This window comes from Jaculus jaculus, chromosome 8, assembly GCF_020740685.1.
Source record: "Jaculus jaculus isolate mJacJac1 chromosome 8, mJacJac1.mat.Y.cur, whole genome shotgun sequence".
NCBI lineage: Eukaryota > Metazoa > Chordata > Mammalia > Rodentia > Dipodidae > Jaculus > Jaculus jaculus.
The window spans coordinates 53,241,898-53,263,747 of NC_059109.1; the positions used below are offsets into that span (position 1 = coordinate 53,241,898).

The 21,850-nt window shown below is 37.1% G+C and overlaps 1 protein-coding gene across 1 annotated transcript in view; it reads left to right on the forward strand.

Annotated features, from left to right (window-relative positions):
- Nucleotides 1-21,850, forward strand: part of Slc5a12 (solute carrier family 5 member 12) — a 55,842-nt gene that overhangs the window by 28,507 nt on the left and 5,485 nt on the right. Inside the window, exons 10-14 of the mRNA XM_004660856.2 lie at nucleotides 3,481-3,548; nucleotides 6,553-6,639; nucleotides 9,024-9,190; nucleotides 9,989-10,092; nucleotides 20,117-20,244. Coding sequence (XP_004660913.1) covers nucleotides 3,481-3,548; nucleotides 6,553-6,639; nucleotides 9,024-9,190; nucleotides 9,989-10,092; nucleotides 20,117-20,244 — 554 coding nt within the window. The remainder of the gene's footprint in view (nucleotides 1-3,480; nucleotides 3,549-6,552; nucleotides 6,640-9,023; nucleotides 9,191-9,988; nucleotides 10,093-20,116; nucleotides 20,245-21,850) is intronic.

Below are 21,850 nucleotides of genomic sequence, written 5' to 3' on the forward strand. Positions count from 1 at the left end.
CTGGTAGAAATCACCCAACCAAGAGTAGCTTCTGGGAAAAAGAGGTTTATTTTGGCTTACAGGCTCGAGGGGAAGCTTCACGATGGCAGGGGAAAACGATGGCATGAGCAGAGGGTGGACATCACCCCCTGGCCAACATAAGATGGACCACAGCAACAGGAGGGTGTGCCAAACACTGGCATGGGGAAACTGGCTATAAAGCCCATAAGCCCGCCCCCAACAATACACTCCCTCCAGGAGGCATTAATTCCCAAATCTCCATCAGCTTGGAACCTAGCATTCAGAACACCTAAGTTTATGGGGGACACCTGAATCAAACCACCACAAAGAGGAACCTTCATTCACTGCTTGTGGGAGTACAAACTTGTACAACCAATAGGGAAATCCATATAGAGACTCCTGCTCAAACAAAAATAGTGTTACCAACTACCCAGCCATTCCTTTACTAGGCATCTACCCTAAACGCTTCACTCTTAACTGCAGAGGTATTTGCTCAACCATGTGTATAGCTGCTCCATTCACAATAGCTGATAACTGGAATCAGCCTGGATGCACATCATTTGATGAATAGATAATGAAGATATAGTACATATATACAATGGGATTCTAATGAGCAGTAAGGAAAAATGATACAATGAAATTAGTAGGAAAATGGATAGACTTGGAACAGATCATAATAAGAGAGCTCATACAAGCACAGAAAGACAAACATAGAATGTTCTCTCTCATCTGTGGTTTCTAAATCAGATTTTATTTTCTAGTCATAGTTCCCTCTAATGACTAGCAATAATCTGATTTTTTTCTAAATAGATAAATTTATCTCTTCTAAAATTTCATATAAATGGAGCCACAAAGTGAATTTCACTTTTGTAAGACTGATTTTAAGGCATAATCATTTTGAGATTCATCACAATTGTGTATTTAACCAAAAAATATGTTATTGTATAGTATTTATATATTATCCATTTATGTTCATATATTATCCATTTACATTTTCCTATAGAACATATCTATATTAGTTACAACACTTAATATAATGGAAATACTACATAACTAGTTGTTATGCTATATTGTTTAGTGATTGATGGTGATACAAAGGCTGTATATGTTCAGTATAAACTTAATTTCTGTAACAGTTTCAATCTATGGTTGATGAATTTGAGAAAAGATAACCTCAATGTGGAGAGCCAATTATGCATCCATTGATGGACTGAGGCTGCCTCATCTTGAAATTATTATTAGTTTTGTACATGCCTTTTTATAAGCATATTTTCATTACTTTTTGATGAATAGCTAGGTATGAAATGACTTGGTCTAGTATCAAAGTTTTCAATTTCTTTGAAGTGCTTTCTTATTACAACTGAATCCATCTCCATAAAACTTACCAGTATTGTGACTTGCCTTGTGTTTTTGAAGTTGTACTTGTGATCTATAATTCTGTGCTTTTGAGCTTACCTAACCTCTGCAATATACTGAGATTGTAAATGTAGTGGTTTGAACAGAAAATGTTCCCTGTGGACGCATGTGTTTGGATACTTAATCCCTACTTGTTGGCACTATTTGGGGAGTTTGTATCACTTTTGAGAGGTGGAGCCTGGTTGGAGGAAGACTGTCACTGGTAGAAGACCTTGAGATTTTCTAGTCCAGTTCCACTTGTTGCACTTTAGCTTTTCTGCTTCTTCCCTGCTGATGTGACAACGAGAGCAAGCTGATGCACCCGCCAGGCTTTCCACACAATGACAAACCTTGCCCTCAAACTATAAGCTGGAATAAACCATTTCCTAACATAAGTTACTTCTGGTCACATATTTTGCTCCAACAATTAAAAAGTAACTACTACAGCCAATTTAAAGTGCCTTTTTTAATGGTTCCTCAGGTGAATTATTTCCAAAAGTATACTCTTTATTTGGGCTGTTAGGTCATATTCATTCTTCCATGTCCTCCTCATTTTATCATGGACTCCATATTTCTGTTGTCTTTTACTTGCATTTGAGCAAGAATAGATAAATGCAAGCATAGCCTTGCTCACTGGGTAGTTCAACTCCCTTGATCATATTAAATATCTGGACTGGAATACAAGCTTAATGGACTCCTGTGTAATGTCCAGCTTCTAGCAAACGTTAATGGACATGTTGAATGGAGGTAGAAGTCTCTTCTATGCTTAGTTTTGTTCTCTAGTCATTGTCACTGATGTAGCACCAGGAAAATCCACAGCTGTGTTCTGCGTGCTACATGTGAAAAATTAATTTTGGACACATTGTTGGATAAATTTATTTATCCATGTATAATCCCTGATTGAAATATGGGAGCAAGATAAATTTTAGCTATGTAAATCTGGTGGCTGCTACAGTGCCTAATCTATGGTGAGAATTCAATAAACCTGAACCAATCGTCACATTAGGAACTGGGTGGAGACTTACCTGACCAAGAATGTTCAACCAGAATAAGCAAATGATTTTCTCTTAATTTTTTCCATGGTGTCTATTGGTAACTCCAACTCTTTATCATATTATTATTTTGTTTATGGGTTATTCAAAGAATTAAAGGTGCTTCTTAGAATATTTTTTCAAAATAAGCTTAACAGAAGACCTTACATTGTAAAAATTACTAAAATATATGCAGTGGCTCAACAATGAGCTATTACAAGAGAGGAGGAATATACAATCCAATACTTATGATGATATATAAATAAATCAATTATTATGCCATAGGATAGTATGACATAATATGTCATAAGAGGCCATAACAATTTAGTACCTAAAAAAATTCTGAAAAGCTTTCCACATTTGTAAACCTGTGAGGAAGATGTAAAAATGCTATTTTCGGGCTGGAGAGATGGCTTAGTGGTTAAGCACTTGCCTGTGAAGCCTAAGGACCCCGGTTCAAGGCTCGGTTCCCCAGGTCCCACGTTAGCCAGATGCACAAGGGGGTGCATGTGTCTGGGTTTGTTTGCAGTGGCTGGAAGCCCTGGTGTGCCCATTCTATCTCTCTCCCTCTATCTGTCTTTCTCCCTGTGTCTGTCGCTCTCAAATAAATAAATAAAAAATGAACAAAAATATTTTTTAAAAAATGCTATTTTCATCATATGAGGCTGCAAAATTAGTTAAAATCAAAGACCTTAATTGCTTCTTCTTTGTCCTATTGTTGGTGAGTAGCTGTGTACTAATTTTGTTCAAATTTGCTTGAATCCTTTCCATGTTTTCATATAGCTTCTACATGCAAATTTATTCTGAAATCCTACAGACAAATCTCTCCAAGCTGGATTCCAGTTCCTTCTGCTTGACAAGAGAAAGCACATTTTTGAGGACAGGTCACTAGAGGGTGAGGCCAAGATGGTTGCATGGCTAACACTTTCCTCACTACAGTCTTGTTAAGAGAAGGCTAGAGCAGTGCAGTTGTCTGTGTGCACAAGCACTACTTCAAAACCAAGAATTCTTCAAGGAAATTTATCACCATGTACTGTTTTGTGTTTTCTTTCAGGTCTCTTGTTTGGTGTAATGTGCACCTCCATGGCAGTGGCTGCGTCCCTCATGGGAAGTGTTGTACAGGTAATGGAAGAAGAAAAAGACACTTTATTTTCACAGAAGCCTTCAACATGCTCTCTTTTCTTATGTTTGCCTCTTCTCCCAACCCCAGATATTCATGTGCACTACTCCAAATTAAACATATATAAAACACAAATAATAACTACTTTCAGAAAAGGATGGTATTAGTCTAATAACTTGTACATAATAGTTTAAAGAAAATTTGAAAATCCTAGTCACTATAATCATAAACATAAAAGCAAAAAACTGTTTATGTTCGAGGTACAATCTTACATGTGTTATGCCATTTTCTTCATTACTTCCACAATAGGTGGTAGTTAAAGTACAAATTTTCAAAATGAATAGACTAAGAATTCATTGTTCCAAAGTCACTAATTTAGAGTGGTAACCTGGTACAAAAACACACTTTTACCTATTAGACATGTATAACTGCTTCTCATATGTTCAACTGCCAGTTCCATGAAGTGGTAATGCTAGAGGAGAGTTAAGGATAGTTAGTGTAAGCACTTTTGTAGATGATTTCACAGAAGATTTTAAATTCTGTATTCATGTTCTCACCATTACTTAGAAGGTGAGCTATGAGCCAACTCTCTTAGACCATGTTCCATTTCCTGAATTGTTTCACAAAGTATCATCAGAAGAGAAAATCTTCAAATTCTGCTTCAATGTTCTCAGTTTGCCTTGTGACTTTTTAAAAATTTGAAATGCTTTGTATTTTCTTGGCATAACTAGAGTTTTTAACAAATATTGCTTACTTGAAGAAATGAGGGACTGAATAAGTGACAATTACTTAAAAATGAATAGAAGCAGTGATTTATGTCCACAATTAGTACTAACTTTAAGCAAGGAATTTATAGTTTCTATTATAGCTAACAGTGTTTTATCCCCTGTTCAATGACTAGTTACAATGGTTTTATTATTTCCATTTTAAGGTTCAGGGAACAAGTCAAGGAGATTTAAATGAAGTGATAATTCACTTCTCTTTCTAAGATAATTCATAGTACTAGAAACCAACTATTTCTCTAATAAGCTATGAAACTTTTATCACAGAGAGATATCAGCTAAGTGGTGCGACAATTTCAAGATACATTTTTATCTCCAATGACAAGTGTATGTAGGTCCTAAAACATTCCAGCAATCAGACATTCTACAGAAGTCAGAACTCACATCAGGGCATGGCAACAAGAAAGAGTAAGACACAACTTTTTGGGCCACTTATGTGTTCCACAGAGCTCAAACATTAATTTGAGCATTCTTTTGAATTTTAGATCAAATATTCCAAGAAGCCAGTATTCTGGATTCATGTTTTAATGCATAAGAAGTCTATAACACAGCAGCATTAAATGTTAATTTCATACCCCACTAGCAGCTCCAGTGCTGAAGTTCACTCCAGGATCATGTCTTTAACGTGGAGTGAAAGCTCAGCTTACACTTGGGCATTGAAGTGGAGGCTAAATTAGATAACCTTCAAGTTTACCTCCAATTAAACACACTTAATGATAAAAGAAAGGTAAAATTTTAAGTTTATTGGCTTTGTATACTACACAAATCTGTATAAGTGTAACTAGAAACCAAATACAATTATTAATTATGCATTGCTACAAAACCATTTTTGTTCTTTAAAGATGATAATGAGGATAATATGGGAGTCTGTGCTCTTCATTATTATTAAAGATTGATTTTAAAGATGAAAGTATAGGACCTTAAAATCATAAAGTCCTGGGTTTATATCTGACTTTTGCTACATTCTAAAGTGAAATAAAATTTTATTTTATTTCTGTTTGATAAAATTTTCTCATCTTTAAGTTTCAGGTAGTAGCAGACTAAATTTGGTTATAGAAATAATTCAACAAGTCACTTCTCTAGAGTCCACATGGATCTTTTGTCCTGTGGAATCTGACATACAGTAGCTTTTCATAGGATATTTGGAGCATTCTAAATATTGGCTCCTTGATCAAAAACCCTCATTTATATATATAAATATAACTACAATGTAAGTAATTTTGTGTGTGTGCATATATCAGTGTATGTGTGTTTTTTTTATAGTCAGAAAGCTGTGATTCAGTCTTTAATCCAAAAGCAAACTTAAAAAAAGTGTAACACATGTTTGTTTCTTATCTACACATACATGCACACAGTTATAGAAACTCCAGAATATTTAGGCTTGTTTATGTTCATGATATTGGGTTTCAATGATCAGAGAGCCATACTTAAAGCTGAGAAATATACAAATGCATGTCTCAAACCTTCTCAATTTTCAAAATATATGGAGCCATGAGAAGGCTTCATGGGGAGCGGGGGGGCAGTACAAGGAAGATAGGATATTTGATGGCTTCTCCATAATGTCCCTAATTAGTACTTCAGTATCTTGAAGTGTTATGTGTTGAGTGGCAGAGGTCAAGTTTCAGAAAATTACTATTATGTAAATTATATAATTTAACTAATTAGGTTGAAACAGTTAATGAACTGTGTAAGTTATGAAACACAAGTTCTAGATGTATATATCACTCTACAGATCCCACATGAGCCAGACACACAAGGGTGAGGCAAGCACAAGTTTGCACATGCCCACTAGGTGGCATAAGCATCTGAGTTCAATTTCAGTGGCTGAGGCCCTGATGCACCAATTCTCTCTCTGTATCTCTTTCACTCTCTCAAAAATTAAAAAATAATAAATAAAAAGGCATTTTTGATACAATAAAATAACAAATAAGTTTCAACTTAAATGAAAGCAAATTCAACAAATTCAAGTTCCCTGCATCTCCATTTTATCACCATACACATAAACACGTACATATACTTGCATAAATAACCAAGCATGTGTGCATATGTTTATATGATATGTGTATGGATATGCTTATTTTTACACAATACTTACCATTTGACTCCCAAATTGTCACATACCTAGGGGACCCAGTTTCACCCAAATTGCAGAGAAGTCTGCTGGTGTGAGGACAGGCCACAGATGCAGTGAATTTGGGTTCATCTGGTCGATTTTCTTCCTTAGGCTGCCCTCAGCATTCACGGCATGTGTGGGGGACCGATGCTGGGCTTATTCTCTTTAGGAATACTGTTCCCTTTTGTGAACTGGAAGGTAAGGACTCTACACCTATTTTCATGGTTCCCCACTTACATTGGGCTGTCATTTCCTCTCTCTTTTCCTTGCCCTGTGTGGGAAGGCTAGATGGCTGCTTGCTTTTTGTCAGGAAAAGAATGTAACAAATTCAAATTACCTATGTTTCTATTACATATACACACATAAATAACTCAAAAGAACATTTAACATATAATTTTGTCAATCTAGTACACTTTTGTGGATTCCAGGAAGCCTGATTCTACTTATGTACATGATACAGGCTATTTCACAGACTGAGTTTTGTTGCACATCTTGATTAATTGTCTGTGGCTATCTGGATTGGGGTTAGAAATTGAGGGGTGGGTACTGAATATTTGGACACTGAGAACATTTCTTCTGCACTATTCTTTTTTTTTTTTAATTTAGAGAATACTTTATTAGTTTCTGTAATCAAACCCACGTAGATAAGACCTTATATATTTAATACAGTGCGTTACCCCTGTACAAATGGAAAAAAAAATTAAGTTTAACATTTCTAGACCAATATGGCTGTTAATTTCTGTACAATGCCAACTCAACATGGTAAACAGGGATTCTTCTGCACTATTCTTAAGAGAAGTCTGTCACAATCATTTCAATGATATTAGAATTTACAAGTATATTTATATCCTTGGCTTACAATATGAGGGAATACCTAGTCCCTAAGAACAAAGAAAAGATTTCTGCACTAACTATATAATATATGAACAGAGCACATGCTGAGAGAGGTTGTCTATATTAGAACATCTTGATGCCTCTATTTATTCAGGAAAGTCACTTTCTTAAAGATAGAGGAGAATAAATATTATCATTTGTGTCCTTTCCCCTTGTCATTGACCATCACTGATCTTACTCTGGCATGCCTCCCCTTCCCACAGAACACACATACACTTCAGAATCTGCTTCAACATGGCTAGAGAGGCAGCTATTGCCAATCAACCCAGACTGACTTTCCAAGTGAAATTCCTTTACTCTTCATAATTGGCTTGGGGTTAGCAAACAACTTCTCAATAAAAATCCAGCTGGGCTCATGCTTTTCAAATGATGTGGCATTCATCTGTGGTTGGCAACAACAAAAAAATTATAGTTCATGACACACAAATGGATATTTTATCAAACTGATGTTTCAGTGCCCCAAATAAAGCTTTACTAGAGCCCAAACAGCCTCTTTTGTTTGATATAGTCTGTGGCAGCATCTGTGCTACAACAGCAGATTTGAATAGCTGTGAGGGATTCTGCATGGTTCACAAAGCCTGATGATGCATCTGCAGTTTATGGTAGAAGTTTGCACACTACTGGGCAAGGCCAAGGTACATATATTCACTTACATGTGTTTCAGTCTCATCGAACAACAATGTGGAAAACACTACAGTGTCCGTGCCAAGTGTTTGTTCTGTGTAATAGAGACTTCAAGTTGTCTTCTCCCACACAGAAGTCTCAGCTGCTTTAACAGAAACCAGAAGAATTGATGTGATTTTCCAGTGATCCTGGTTCTTTCATTACAGGAGAAATTATTTATTGTTTTTCAGGCATTTACCAAGAAATATAGTCTGTAAACACCAGAGCTAATAAAAATACACTAATAAGTATTTAGACTCAACCAAAACAACTTCAAATCTTAAGGGTCACGACAGTTTGGTAGAATGATGTATGAAAAGAAATTGTAAGAATGTATATGTAGGGGTGGAGAGATGGCTTAGCAGTTAAGTCATGTGCCTAAGGACCCAGTTTCAAGTCCCCACAACCCACATCAGCAAAACGAACATGGTGGTGCATGCATCTAGAGTTTGTTTGCAGTGGCTAGAGGCCCTGGTGCACCCATTCTCTCTCTCTTTCATAAATAAATAAATTTTGAAAATAGGGAAAAATGCATATGTAGCAGCTGTCAATAAAAATGAGCATATTGGCTCCATTATCTAAAGTTTTCCTTAACTTCTGAAACTTTTCTGCTGGACATTAAGGTTTCATCTTCTTTTTAAGTCCCAAGTGGAAAAAATAAAATAAAGAAAAAATTCTTGCCCAAAATTTAAATACAGTGATCCCTATGGCAAACTCTGGGATTTTCATTCACAGACCAAGTTATTCTTAATGAAAACCACTCTTTGTGTGACTCAGTCATAGGGTACTTGTCCAGCATATTTGAGGACCTTAATTCTATCCTGAGCCCTGCAAATAAACAAATTAAGTAGTTAGTGAGTTAATGTTAGAAGACTACTTTGTGAGACAATTTGGGCTGTTTCCAGTGCATATAGATAAGATTTAAGACAGACAGATAGACTCACTGAAGTAATGAATACCTCATATTATTGTCCTTGCAATGAACACAGCTGTCTGATCTGTTTCTTTCATTTTTGTTCCTCAAGGGTGCACTAGGAGGCCTTCTCACTGGAATCACTTTGTCATTTTGGGTGGCCATTGGGGCTTTCATTTACCCTGCACCAACCTCTAAGACATTACCTTTACCTTTATCAACCGACCAGTGTGTACAATCAAACATAAGCACACCGGAACTTCCACAACTGTCCAGCAGGTATGGTGGCATTAAAGATGATGCAAAGTCCCAGAAAGCAGGACAGAAAGTCAGAGGAAAGAGTACCTCATGGGGTTAAATCTGATGAAGCTATATATATGGACACCCACACATGTGTGTGTGCATGTGTGTGTGTGTATATATATTATATGTGTATATATATATATATAATATATATATATATAATATATAGATATTACATAGACACATTATATAATGTATATTACACATATATATGTATATACTCTATTACTCATATTCAACTGTACAAGGGAAATTGGCAAAGGAACATTTTGAAGGTTTGAAAAATAGATGGGTGTGTTTGAGGATCATAGTGGCCTTAAAAGAACAAAGGGTTTGATTAAGCTTACAGTCCTTCTGAATAGAAACTAAAATCCTTTGTTGCTATTCGACCAAAGCACCGCCAAGTCCCTTTTGTGATTTCCTTGTAGCTCATATACATAGACTAATGTCTGTCACAATGCTCACATTAAATCTGGAGTTAACATGCTCCTGAATCATAAGTAATTCAAGAGGAATGAAAGACATGGTCCTCATTGCAAGATTTATAACTTAGTGTATACATTGCTATATTTGCGACTCAGAGATGATGTGGCTTAAGTGAAAGCTGAGGCATGCTAGTTGCTGTTGATTCATCTTTTCACAAAGAACAAATGGTAAAATAATAAATTTGGGGATTTGAAGAGATACCAGGACTGAAAATGAACTGTGAACATCCCCTAAGTCACTGTAACTTCAGATTGGATGGAACTGGAGATGTGCTTTTGTCTTTCTCAGGCCCATCATAGCTGACACCTGGTACTCACTCTCCTACCTTTACTTCAGTGCAGTGGGCTGCCTGGGGTGCATGGCTGCTGGGATCATCATCAGTTTCCTAACAGGTCAGTTATCTGGACTCTTCTCTTTGAGATTAAAGGCAACAAGAGTTACTTCATGCAGTAGACTGTATCATTGATTTCATCCCACCATAATATGCCTTCTTCCAAGAGTGATAGGTCTGCTCTCTCCAAGTCAGCATACAGTGTCTCTTCCAGTGTCACATTATGAACATATGTCACATGTGTTAAAAATAAGAGGCACTGGAACACGATTCCCGAGAGACCTCAGTCTGTTGTAACATAGCAATTATGGAGGAAGAGGAAATACTCAATATGGCCCTCTTCACCTCAGTCAAAGGCTAGTGGCTTCCCTGTTGTCAACCTCACGAGCCTGCTAGCACATATGATAGAATTACTGTTATTCTAATAAGGCTGTGTTTTGGTGGCTTGTTCCTAGGATCATAAAGCTCTCAACAGAGAAAAGCTTAGGAATTAGCAATTTTAGTGGTAATATTTACCATCTATACTTTAAGCCATACTTGCTGATAGCTGGATGCCCTTTTTTGGCCTTTTTTTTTTTTTTTTTTTTTTTTTGTGGTGCGGGGGGCATGAAATAAGCCCACTGTTCTTTTGTGTCTCTTTCTTCATAAAATATGTCTTTTAGCTTGAATAGATTTAAGGTGTTCTGCTTTTATGCTATCATCAAATGCTCCAAAGCAACAGGCAGTCACTAATCCTAACTAACACGAAATTGGACTGATATCATTTTTGCTGATTGTGTACTGCAAATGAGATGTGCAAGTGCCTAAGCAGTGTTATCCTGAGTATGGCATCACCCACCACAACTTTACACTTAAAGACATCCGGATATGATAAAGGAATAACACATAAATTTTTCTAATCCCAGCCTTTCATGTAGGTAATGGCTCTCCCACACAACTTTCTTAATGCAAATGATTTCCTATAAAATATTGCTTATTTTCTTGAGATCTTGTTTCAGTATCCTGGCCAATGTGGAGCTTTCTTTGATTCGAAACAGATACACTTAGGTTATCAGTTTAGTGTCATCACTTAGAAAACAAGGTTTTAGCTTCTAAGAAATATTTTTGCACTAAATTCTGTGGATCTTAGGTCTATTTACTTTTGAGAGGTATATTCATATTTGAATCTCCAAGTCCCATTCAAGCCAGATGCACAATGATGCAGGCACACAATGTTTGACATGTGCACAAGGGGGAACACATGTCTGGAGTTCATTTGCAGAGGCTGAAGGCCCTGGTACACCCATTCTCTGTCTCTCTCTCTCAAAAATAAACCTTATGAAACAGTAACTAATGATATTTCCTTTTCAAACCTGATCCTTTTTTAAAAATTCACTGTATATAGGAAATAGCTCATCTCATCACCTTGACCTTTTTTCTCACAAATTATGTCAAGAGGTCTAGAGTCTATGTTCATTAATACTTACTCTCCAAGGTCTTCCTTGTGGAAAATGATATAAACCCATGAATAAGGAAAAATGAGTTTCTTGTTAATTTTTTATAGTCTGTAAAACTGTAGTTGCCCTCCTTTGCATTACTGTTTACTGTTTTTTATTTTACTTTTGGTAGGAGATTTTAGAATCTAAATCCATACAATTTAAATGGCCCTTTTTTTCTGTTAGCCAATCTCAGGTCTTGGCCTTAGTGTTAATAGATCTATATTATTACTTTTTTCTTAAATTTTATTTGTGTGTGTGTGTGTGTGTGTGTGTGTGTGTGTGTGTGTGTGTGTGATGCAAGGCTCTCCTGCTGCACATGTTTAGCAGAATCATGTGACACTTTGGGTACATCTGGTCCAGCTTTATTTGCATGGGTGCAGATACTACCCAGCTGGTATGCTTGACAAGCTGGAAGGCTTTACAAGCAAGTGCCTATAACTGCTGAGCCATCTCTCTAGTCCCAAATCTATATTATTTGTTAGTATTTGATAGGTTAGTGATCTAATCATAAAGATATATCATCTCTGATTGAAATCCAAGAAATGGTTTGGTTCTTAATGAAACTTCTATTCAGAATAGTACTTACATTTATCAGTCCAGAGGTTTTCCAGCCTTCCTTCAATGCTCAGAGATTCAGACATATTAAATACACTGTGACAGGCTTGAGGATCACTCATGGTTACATCCTTGCTATATCATTTACTAGGTATTCAACCACACCTACCTAGCTATAAGGAGTAATCAATGCAAACTGTGCCTCATATGAAGAAGGCATGGACTGACAAATATTAAATCAATGTAAGTAGAATCCCATAAAGTAAAATGCTCTCCCACAGAAGGGTTGAAGGGTTTCCCCTACCTTTTCCTTTAGCAATTTCAGAGTTTCAGGTCTGATATTAAGGTCCCTGATCCACTTGGATTTGATTCTTCTACATGGAGAAAGACAAGGATCTATTTTCATCCATCTATATATAGATATCCAGTTTTCCCAGCAACACTTGTTGAAAATGCTATCTTTTCTCTGATGGATATTTTTGGCATTTTTGTCAAAAACCAGATGGTTATAACTGCCTAGATTAACATCTGGGTCCTCTATTCTGTTCCATTGATCTACATGTCTGTCTTCGTGCCAATACCATGCTGCTTACTATGGCTTTGTAATATAACTTGAAATTGGGTATGGTGATACTACCAGCCTTATTTTTGTTGCAAAATTGTTTTGACTATTTGAGGATTTTGTACTTCCAAATGCATTTTAGGATTTTTTTTTTCTATTTCTGTGAACAATGCCATTGGAATTTTAATGGGTATTGCATTAAATGTATAGACTGCTTTAGGTAAGATTGTCATTTTGGCAATATTGATTCTTCCAATCCACAAACATGGGATGTCTTTCCATTTCCTTGTGTCTTTTGCAATTTCTCGTTTCAGTGTTTTAAAGTTCTCATTGTAGTGATCCTTCACTTCCTTGGCTAAGTTTATTCAAGGTACTTTATTTATTTATTTTTTGAGGCAATTGTGAATGGGAGAGATTCCCTGATTTCATCCTCTGAATGTTTGTTATTAGTATATAGGAAAGCTACTGAGCTCTGTGTGTTGATTTTGTATCCTGCTACATTGCTTAAAGTGTTTATCAGAGCTAACAGTTTGCCGATAGAGTCTTTAGGGTCCCTTATTTATAGAATCATATCACCTGAAAATAATGATAATTTGATCTCTTCCTTTCCAGTTTTTATCCCTTTTATGTGTCTGTTGCCTTATTGCTATAGCTAAGACTGCCAGTGCTATAGTAAATAAAAGTAGGGACAGGGCTGGAGAGATTGCTTAGCGGTTAAGCGCTTGCCTGTGAAGCCTAAGGACCCCGGTTCAAGGCTCGGTTCCCCAGATCCCACGTTAGCCAGATGCACAAGGGGAGCACGCGTCTGGAGTTCGTTTGCAGAGGCTGGAAGCCCTGGCACGCCCATTCTCTCTCTCTCCCTCTATCTGTCTTTCTCTCTGTGTCTGTCGCTCTCAAATAAATAAATAAATAATTTAAAAATAAATAAAAATTTTTAAAAAAGTAGGGACAGTGGATACCCTTGTCTTTTTCCTGAATTTAATGGAAAAGCTTCAAGATTTTCCCCATCTAGTATTATGTTGACTGTAGGTTTGTCATAAATAGCTTTTATTATGTTGAGATATGTTCCTTCTATTACCAGATTTTGTAGGCCTTTTACCACGAAGGGATGTTGGATTTTGTTGAGTGCCTTTTCTGCATCTATGGAGATGAACATGTGATTTTTGTCCTTCAGTCCATTTATATGATGTATTACATTTATAAATTTGCATATGTTGAACCATCCCTGGGATAAAGCCATCTTGTTTGGGGTGAATAATATTTCTGATATACTCTTGTATTCTTTTTGCCACTCTTTTGTTCAGAATTTTTGCATCTATGCTCATGAGGGAGATTGGTCTGTAATTTTCTTTTCTTTTCTTTCTGTCTTTGTCTGATTTTGCTATCAGGGTGATGCTTGATTCATAGAAGGAATTTGCAGAAGTTGGCAGAGTTCCTTCCTTTTCTATTTTATGGAAAAGCTTAAGAAGCAGTGGTGTTAGTTCTTCAATGACAGTTTAGTAAAATTCACCAGTGAATCCATCTGGGACTAGTCATTTTTAGTTGGGAGACTTTTTATAACCATATTTCATTTATTTATGTATTTGACAGAAATAAAGAGGCAAAGAGAAAAGGAGAATGGGCAAGCAGGGGCCTCCAGCCACAGCAAACGAACTACAGATGCAGGTGCCCCCTTGTGCCTCTGGCTTATGTGTGTGCTAGAGCATCAAACCAGCATCCTTTGGCTTTGCAGGCAAATGCCTTAACTGCTAAGCCATCTCTCCACCCCTGGGGAATTTTTATAATTGCTTGGATATCCATACCTGTTATAGGTCTATTAAATGGTTAATTTCATCTTGATTTCATTTTGGTAGGTCATATGAATCAAAGAAATCATCCATTTCTTTCAGATTTTCAAACTTAGAGGCATATATATTCTTAAGGTATGTCTTTATGATTTTCTGAACTTCTTTGGTATCTGTTCTAATGGTGCCTTTTTCATCTCTAATTTTATTAATTTTTGTCTATTCTCTCTTTCTTCTGGTCAGATTTGCTAATGGCTTATCAATCTTGTTTATCCTTTCAAAGAACCAACTCTTTGTTGTGTTGATTCTTTGGATTGTTCTTTGGGTTTCTATTTCATCAATTTCTGCCCTAAATCTTTATTATTCTTCCCATCTACTGATTTTTGGTTTGCCTTGTTCTTCTTTGTCCAAGGCCTTAATGTGAAGCATTAAATTCTTTACTTGTGAACTCTCTAATTTCTTAATATAGGCACTTGGAGCTATGAATTTCCTCTTAGGACTTCCTTTACTGAGACCAAATTTTTTGGTAGATTGTGTTCTCATCATCATTTAATTATACAAATTTATTGATTTCCTTTTTGACTTCTTCAATGAACCATTCATCACTCAATAGTGTACTGCTTAGTGTCCATGAATTTGAGTATGCTCTGTACTTTTTCTTGTTATTGATTTGCAGTTTAATCCCATTGTGGTGAGATAGAGTATAAGGGGTTATTTTAATTTTCCTGTATTTTAGAGAATATTCCATGTGCTTCTGAGAAAAATGTATAATCTGCAGCATTTGGATGGAATGTTCTATAGATATCTGTTAGGTCCATTTGTTCCATGACATCATTTTATATAGATGTCTCTCTATTCATTTTTCACTGGGATGACCTGTCAATTGATGAAATTGGATATTGAATTCACCTGCTACAATTGTGTTTGGTGTTATCTGTGACCTTAAGTCTAATAGTGTTTGTTTGATGAAATTGGGAGCCACCTTATTAGGTGAATATATGTTTAGGATTGTAATATCCTCCTGTTGTAGTGTTTCTTTAATCAATATAAAATGACCATCTTCACCTTTTCTCACTAATGTTGATTTGAAGTCTCGCCTGTCAGATAAAAAGATAGCAACCCCTGCTCGTTTCCTAGGCCCATTTGCTTGAAATACCATTTTCCATCCTTTCACCCTAAGACAGTGTCTATCTTTTATTGAGAGATGAGCTTCCTGGAGGCAACAAATGGCAGTATTCTGCCTTTTAATCCAGTCTGCAAGCCTGTATCTTTTAGTTGGGGAATTAAGGCCACTGATATCAAGAGTTATTACTGAAAGGTATGCATTTATTCTTGCCATTTTTCTTATTTTGTAGTGCTTCTTGTTTTCCCTTTACTTGCTTGTTGTAACTGTTGAGTATGGTTTATTTTTTCCTATTTCATCCTGGGTGTGTTTTGCTTTCTCTTGAGCAGGAAGGATTCCTTCAAGGATTTTCTGTAGAACTGGTTTAGTTGTCATAAATTCCTTTAGCCTGTTTTTGTTGTGGAATATCCTTATTTCTCCATGAATTTGGATAGATAGCTTTGCACGGTAAAGTAATCTTGGTTGACAGTTATCTTTCAGAACTTGGAAGACATCATTCCAAGTCCTTCTGGCTTTTAAAGTTTGTGCTGAGTAATCTGCTATTGTTCTGATGGGTTTGCATTTCTTTGTAGGTGACTTGCTTTGTCTCTCTAACTGCTTTCAATATATTTTCTTTCGTTTACATGCTTAGTAGTTTAATTATAACATGGTGAGGAGAGGTTCTTTCCACATTTTGTCTGTTTGGTGTTCTAAAAGCTTCTTATGTCTGCATTGGTATTTATTTCCCAATTTGGGCACAATTTTCTTCTATGATTTTGTTGAAAATACCTAATAAGCCTCTGAACTGAAATTCTTCTCCTTCTACTATACCCTGAATTCTTATGTTTGATCTTTTCATAGTGTCCCAGATATCTTGAAATTCCCATTCATAACTTTCTATTAGCTTGTCTTGCTGTTTGTTGAACTGCCACCTGGTCTTCTAGTTCAGATATTCTGTTCTCACCTTCATACATTCTGTTGGTGAGACTTTCCACATAGTGTTTTATTCGACTGACTGTTTTCTTCAGAGCTAGAATTTCAGCCTTGTTTTTCTTCAATATTCTATTTCCTTTCTCTTGTCTTGTAATGACCTACTTATTTCATAAAGCTGGTTTTCTGTGTTCTCTTTCAGAAGTTTGTTTTCATCTTTAATTCGTGTTTTCTTCTTTGATTCCTTTGGTGATAATTTCTGATTGATTTATAATTTTTGGTGAAATTGTATTGTCTTGATTCTGTTTCTTGTATTATAATGTGGTGAATTTTGCATCTTGAATTGATTTGATGCTTGGGTCTTCTAGTTGTCTGAAGTGTTCTTAGATGTGGTGATCCACCTTTATATACTTTCAGGATATGGGTTTTAGGTGCCAGGTGTAGCTCTTGTACCCCAATCCAACTGCAGAAGTAATCCTAGGTGTTGAGTTTGCTTGCTAAGTAAGTATTCTAGTGGACTGGGTGGAACAATTTACTGGAAAATTCTAAACATAAACTGAGCAATATACACATTCATAAAAACCAGCATAGAGTATGCAATTGTGGGGATTCAAACAATTAGATAGTCTTATAAAGCCAAAATCCCTAAGAGTGTGGGTTGCTCTACACCCTTAATCTTGTCAGCTGAGAGGTAAAGATTTCTGTTATGAATTGGGTTCCAGGTCAGCCTGGATTTGAATCAGACCCTTCCCCCAATAATGAGAAAAGCAAAAGACAAAGGCCCTATAAATCTTAAAGCATCAAAAGCAACAATGTTCAACCCCCAAATACAGCTTATTTGAAAATGGTAAAGCCAACCAAGAATATGTAGCCCTTAACCTGCCCTGACATGGAAAGAGAGATTAGCTCTTCCAAAGCAGGCCTATGTACCTGCTTGTTTTTTGTTTGTTTGTTTGCTTTTGTTTTTGTTTTTGTTTTTGTTTCTGTTTTTGTTTTTGTTTTTGTTTTTGTCAGTCAGCCTCCTTACCTTTTGGGGTGGCTTCTGATATCACCAATGCTGAGTGCCCACCTTGATTCCTCGGTGTTGTGCTGCGGAACTGGAGTTCTGATCAACTGGGCTGCGTGTGCTGCCCTGGGGACTGAAGGCCAGAGGTTGTTGGTTCTGATGGTTTGGGGATGGGAAAGGGCAGAGAGCGTGGAGTTGCTCACACAATCCTGCCTGTATCCTTTTTAGTAGATCCTTAGTTTATTTCAGCTGTCTTTCCTTCAGATTTCTTGACTTTGCAAGGAGGTTGATTAGGTTGGAAAATCCCATTGTTTGGTCTCTGCTGTTACGCTGCTTGTCACCCCAGGGCAGGGCTAAGCAGGTGAGCAGGTCAAGCCGATCAGCGGCTGCAAGTGTCTCAGTGGGATTCTGCCCTTTTCTTCCTTTATGGTGGATCTTGGTTTCTCCTGCTTCTCCACTGTGCTTAAGAATAATCTATACTCCTTCACTTTTTAGAAGAAGAGTGTATTTTGCTGTGGTTTGGCTTAAATCCCTCCCTAGACTGGTTTGGCATTTCTCCTAGGCTGCCATCTTACCCAGAAGTCTATTGTCACTGCTTTTTCTAGGGACCTCCCACCTAGCACTGATTGGCTCTGACCTGCACTTAATGAGATTGTGCATTCATGACTAGTCTCACTGGCAATGAAATTGACAAAGGGTTCATGAGGAGAAATACCTTCACATTTACATCTTTCTATTGGTATTGACCTGACTCTTGTTCCATAGTAGGAGTTGAAGGGATGAGACATTAAGCAGGAATGTTTTATGGATGAGAATGGAGGCTCAAGAAAAGTCCAGAATAGCTGGCTGAACATGAGAGGATTTTCATATAGGATGTTCATGCTAGGGTAGAAGAAAGAAGCAGCAGTAAAAATGGTCTTTTAAGTTTTACAAATACTAACATAAATTATCCTGAAAATATATGATTTGGATAAAAACGGTGAAACAAAAGTTCAATTTTTTGGAAGGTTATTCCATGACATTTTTTAAAATTTATTTTTGTTAGATACGGACATATTTCATATGTAAACAACACATGTTGTTACCATCTTTCCCTCCTCCCTGCCCATTTTCTGGAGAGGCCTGCCTTGTTGGGGATGCCGGGAAACCCCCATGGAGGTTGTAGGTCATGCATTGTGGGGACAATAGTTATTGGGGAGAGGCAATGTCTCTGTTCAAAATGTCCCAACTTGTGGCTCTAACAATCTTTCAGCCTCCTCTTCCACAAAATTCCCTAAGCCATGTTGGGTGCATTTTAAGTCTACTTCAGTGATGGCACTTAGGAGCCTCTGGATCTCTGCTTTGGTTGTGTTCAGTGTCACTATTGCTCTTGTGTGAGCATCAAGTCAGGTTGTTTGCTCCTGAGTTGCTTAGGCATATGTTGACCATTTCCCCTGGTAGCTCATGTAGCACCTTCCAGCACTAGATGGGCTAATTTTCTGGGGACTTGGCTCTCTTCTGGATTCCAGCAACATCTCTCCATGGTTAGTGCCAACAGCATATGTTGTCTTCAGCAGTAGGGGCTTACCATTAACCTCTGGTGGGTAATCAAGTGCTCTGACAGAAGTCTGTCCTGTTTGTTTTGGGAGATCTAGTAGGTCTCTCAATCAACAGCACATTGTGGATATAAACTACATCTTGGTACAGAGAGTTATAGACCAGCACCAAGGGAAAAGAAAAAAGAAAAAGACTGAGAAGAAAGATAAAGATAAACAGGACAAATTTAAGGTTAGGTTTTATCTCAAACTCTCCAGAGTCTTTTGATTCAGGTGTTACCCCTAAGGTCCACTTGAGGGTTCCAGCTTTTAGTCTAACTTCTAGGATATAGAATTCTTTTTATGTTTTTTTTCTGTTGTTTTTTGTTTTACAAGGTAGGGTCTCACTCTAGCCCAGGCTGACCTGGAATTCACTATGGAGTCTCAGGGTGGCCTCAAACTCATGGCAATCCTCCTACCTCTACCTCCCGAGTGCTGGATTAGAGGCGTGCACCACCATGCTCAGCTTAGGATTCTTTTTATTTGTTTGTTTATTTATTTATTTATTTATTTGTTTGTTTGTTTGTTTATTTAAGAGCGGCAGACAGAGAAATAAGCAGATATATATAGAGAGAATGGGCTCGCCAGGGCCTCCAGCCACTGCAAAAGAACTCCAGATGCGTGTGCCCCCTTGTGCATTTGGCTAACATGGGTCCTGGGGAATGGAGCCTTGAACAAGGGTCCTTAGGCTTTACAAGTAAGCACTTAACTGCTAAGCCATCTCTCCAGCCCGGATATAGATTCTATGGTACCAGCTCAATTTGGGTTATGTTTGTCTTGCCCCCCACCCTTCCCCTTCCTTCAAGCCTTACCCTTTCTACTGTCCAAGCCTCACAATGTCATTCAGGCAATAGATATGTTGTCACTGTTTAATTTTGTATAACTGGACTTGCCTGACTTGTCAATATGTGGATTTCTTGAATTTAGCTCCTATCTCTTTCAATGGTTATTAAATTCTATTTATTAACCTGCCAAGATTGATTTTATCCTTATGCCAGGAAGTACCCCATTGCTCATGTTTATAATGCTTAAATAGTTAAATTTAAGCCCTGTAAGTCTGGGACCATCTAGTTTATCTCTTTTTCTGTTAATAGGTCACCAACAAGGAAAGAATATTAACCCACTTTTAATTAGGCCAGTTTGCAATCTATTTTGCTTTTGGTCTGTCAAATATAAAACTTTATGCTGGTGTGGAGTTCAGCATGACCGTGAGACAGAACAGGTAAGCAGTTGTATGAGCTTCTTAAACATTTTCACTATCTACCCATCTGTTCATAAACTTGCAAGCTATTACAGTCTTTAGCTATTGTGAATACTGCATCATAAACATGTATGTACAAGTACCTGTGTGGTATTGTGGTCGTTTGAATAAGGTATTCCCCATAAAATCATGTGTTCTGAATGCTTAATCCCCAGCTGATGGCAGTCTGGGAATTGTATCCTTAATGGAGGACGTGTGTTGTTGGGCACAGGCTTATGAGTTAATGCTTCCCCTTGCCAGTGTTTGGCACATTCTCCTGCTGGTATTTTCCACTTGATGTTGGCCAGGAGGTGATGTGCAGCCTCTGTTCATGCCACAGTTTTCCCTACCATCAAGAAATTGAGCTAGAATAAACCCTCTCCTCCCATAAACTGCTTTTGTCCAGGTGTTTTGTGCCAGCAACATGAAGGTAACTACAATAGGTATGTTGACTGAGAGTCCTTCATTCTCAGGAGTGGTGTAGCTGAGTTATATGCTAGCTTTATTTTTATCCTTTTGAAGAACCTTCTTACTGATATTTATGGTGGCTATAACAGTTACATTTCTACCAACAGAGTATAAACATACCCATGTCCCCACATCTTTGTCAATATTTGTTATCATCAATTTGTTTTCTTGCTGACAGTTATTTTGGCTGAGTGAGATAGAATCTCAAAACACCTTTAATTTGCATTTTCTTTGTGGCTAAGTATGTTGAATATTTTAAGCACCTATTGGCTATTTGTATCTCTTATTTTGCAAATTGTCACTTCAGGATATTAGCCCACTATTGATTCATTTTCCTTTTTGATGTTTAATTTTTACATTTTATTATATATCTAGACTTTAGTATCCTTCCTAATGCATACTTGGGGAAGATTTTCTCATTTTGCAGCCTGTGTCATTATTCTGATGATTGTTTCTCTTGCTTTGCAAATAATTTGTTTTCATATAATCCCATTTTTCAATTCTGGGCTAAATTCCTATGCTATTAGAATCTTTTCCATCCTTGCCAATGCCTATATATGGAAGTGTCATTCTTATTTTTTCTTCAAATAGTTTCAGAATTTCTATGCTTTCATTAATGCCTTTGGTCTATTTCATATCATTGTTTAAGGTGCATGGGGATAGTCATTTTTCCCAGAACCACTTGTCCAAATGGCCTTCCTTTCTCCAGTGTATATTTTTGATAGATTGTGAAGTAATTAGGTGGCTGTAAATATGTGGGTTAGTTTTTGTACTTTTTTTTAAAAGTTTTTTGTTGTGGTTCATTTTTATTTTTATTTAGTTGAGGGCGACAAAGCGAAAGAGAGAGAATGGGCACGCCAGGGCCTTCAGCCACTGCAAACGAACTCCAGATGCGTGCACCCCCTTGTGCATCTGGCTAACGTGGGTCCTGGGGAATGGAGCCTTGAACCTGAGTCCTTAGGCTTCCCAGGCAAGCGCTTAACTGCTAAGCCATCTTTCCAGCCCACTTTTTGTACTTTCTGTTCAATTTCATTGCTCTACAGATATTGTTTATGTGCAAATACTATACAGTTTTTGTTACTATGACCCTGTAGTGTATAATTTGATATGGGGTATTATG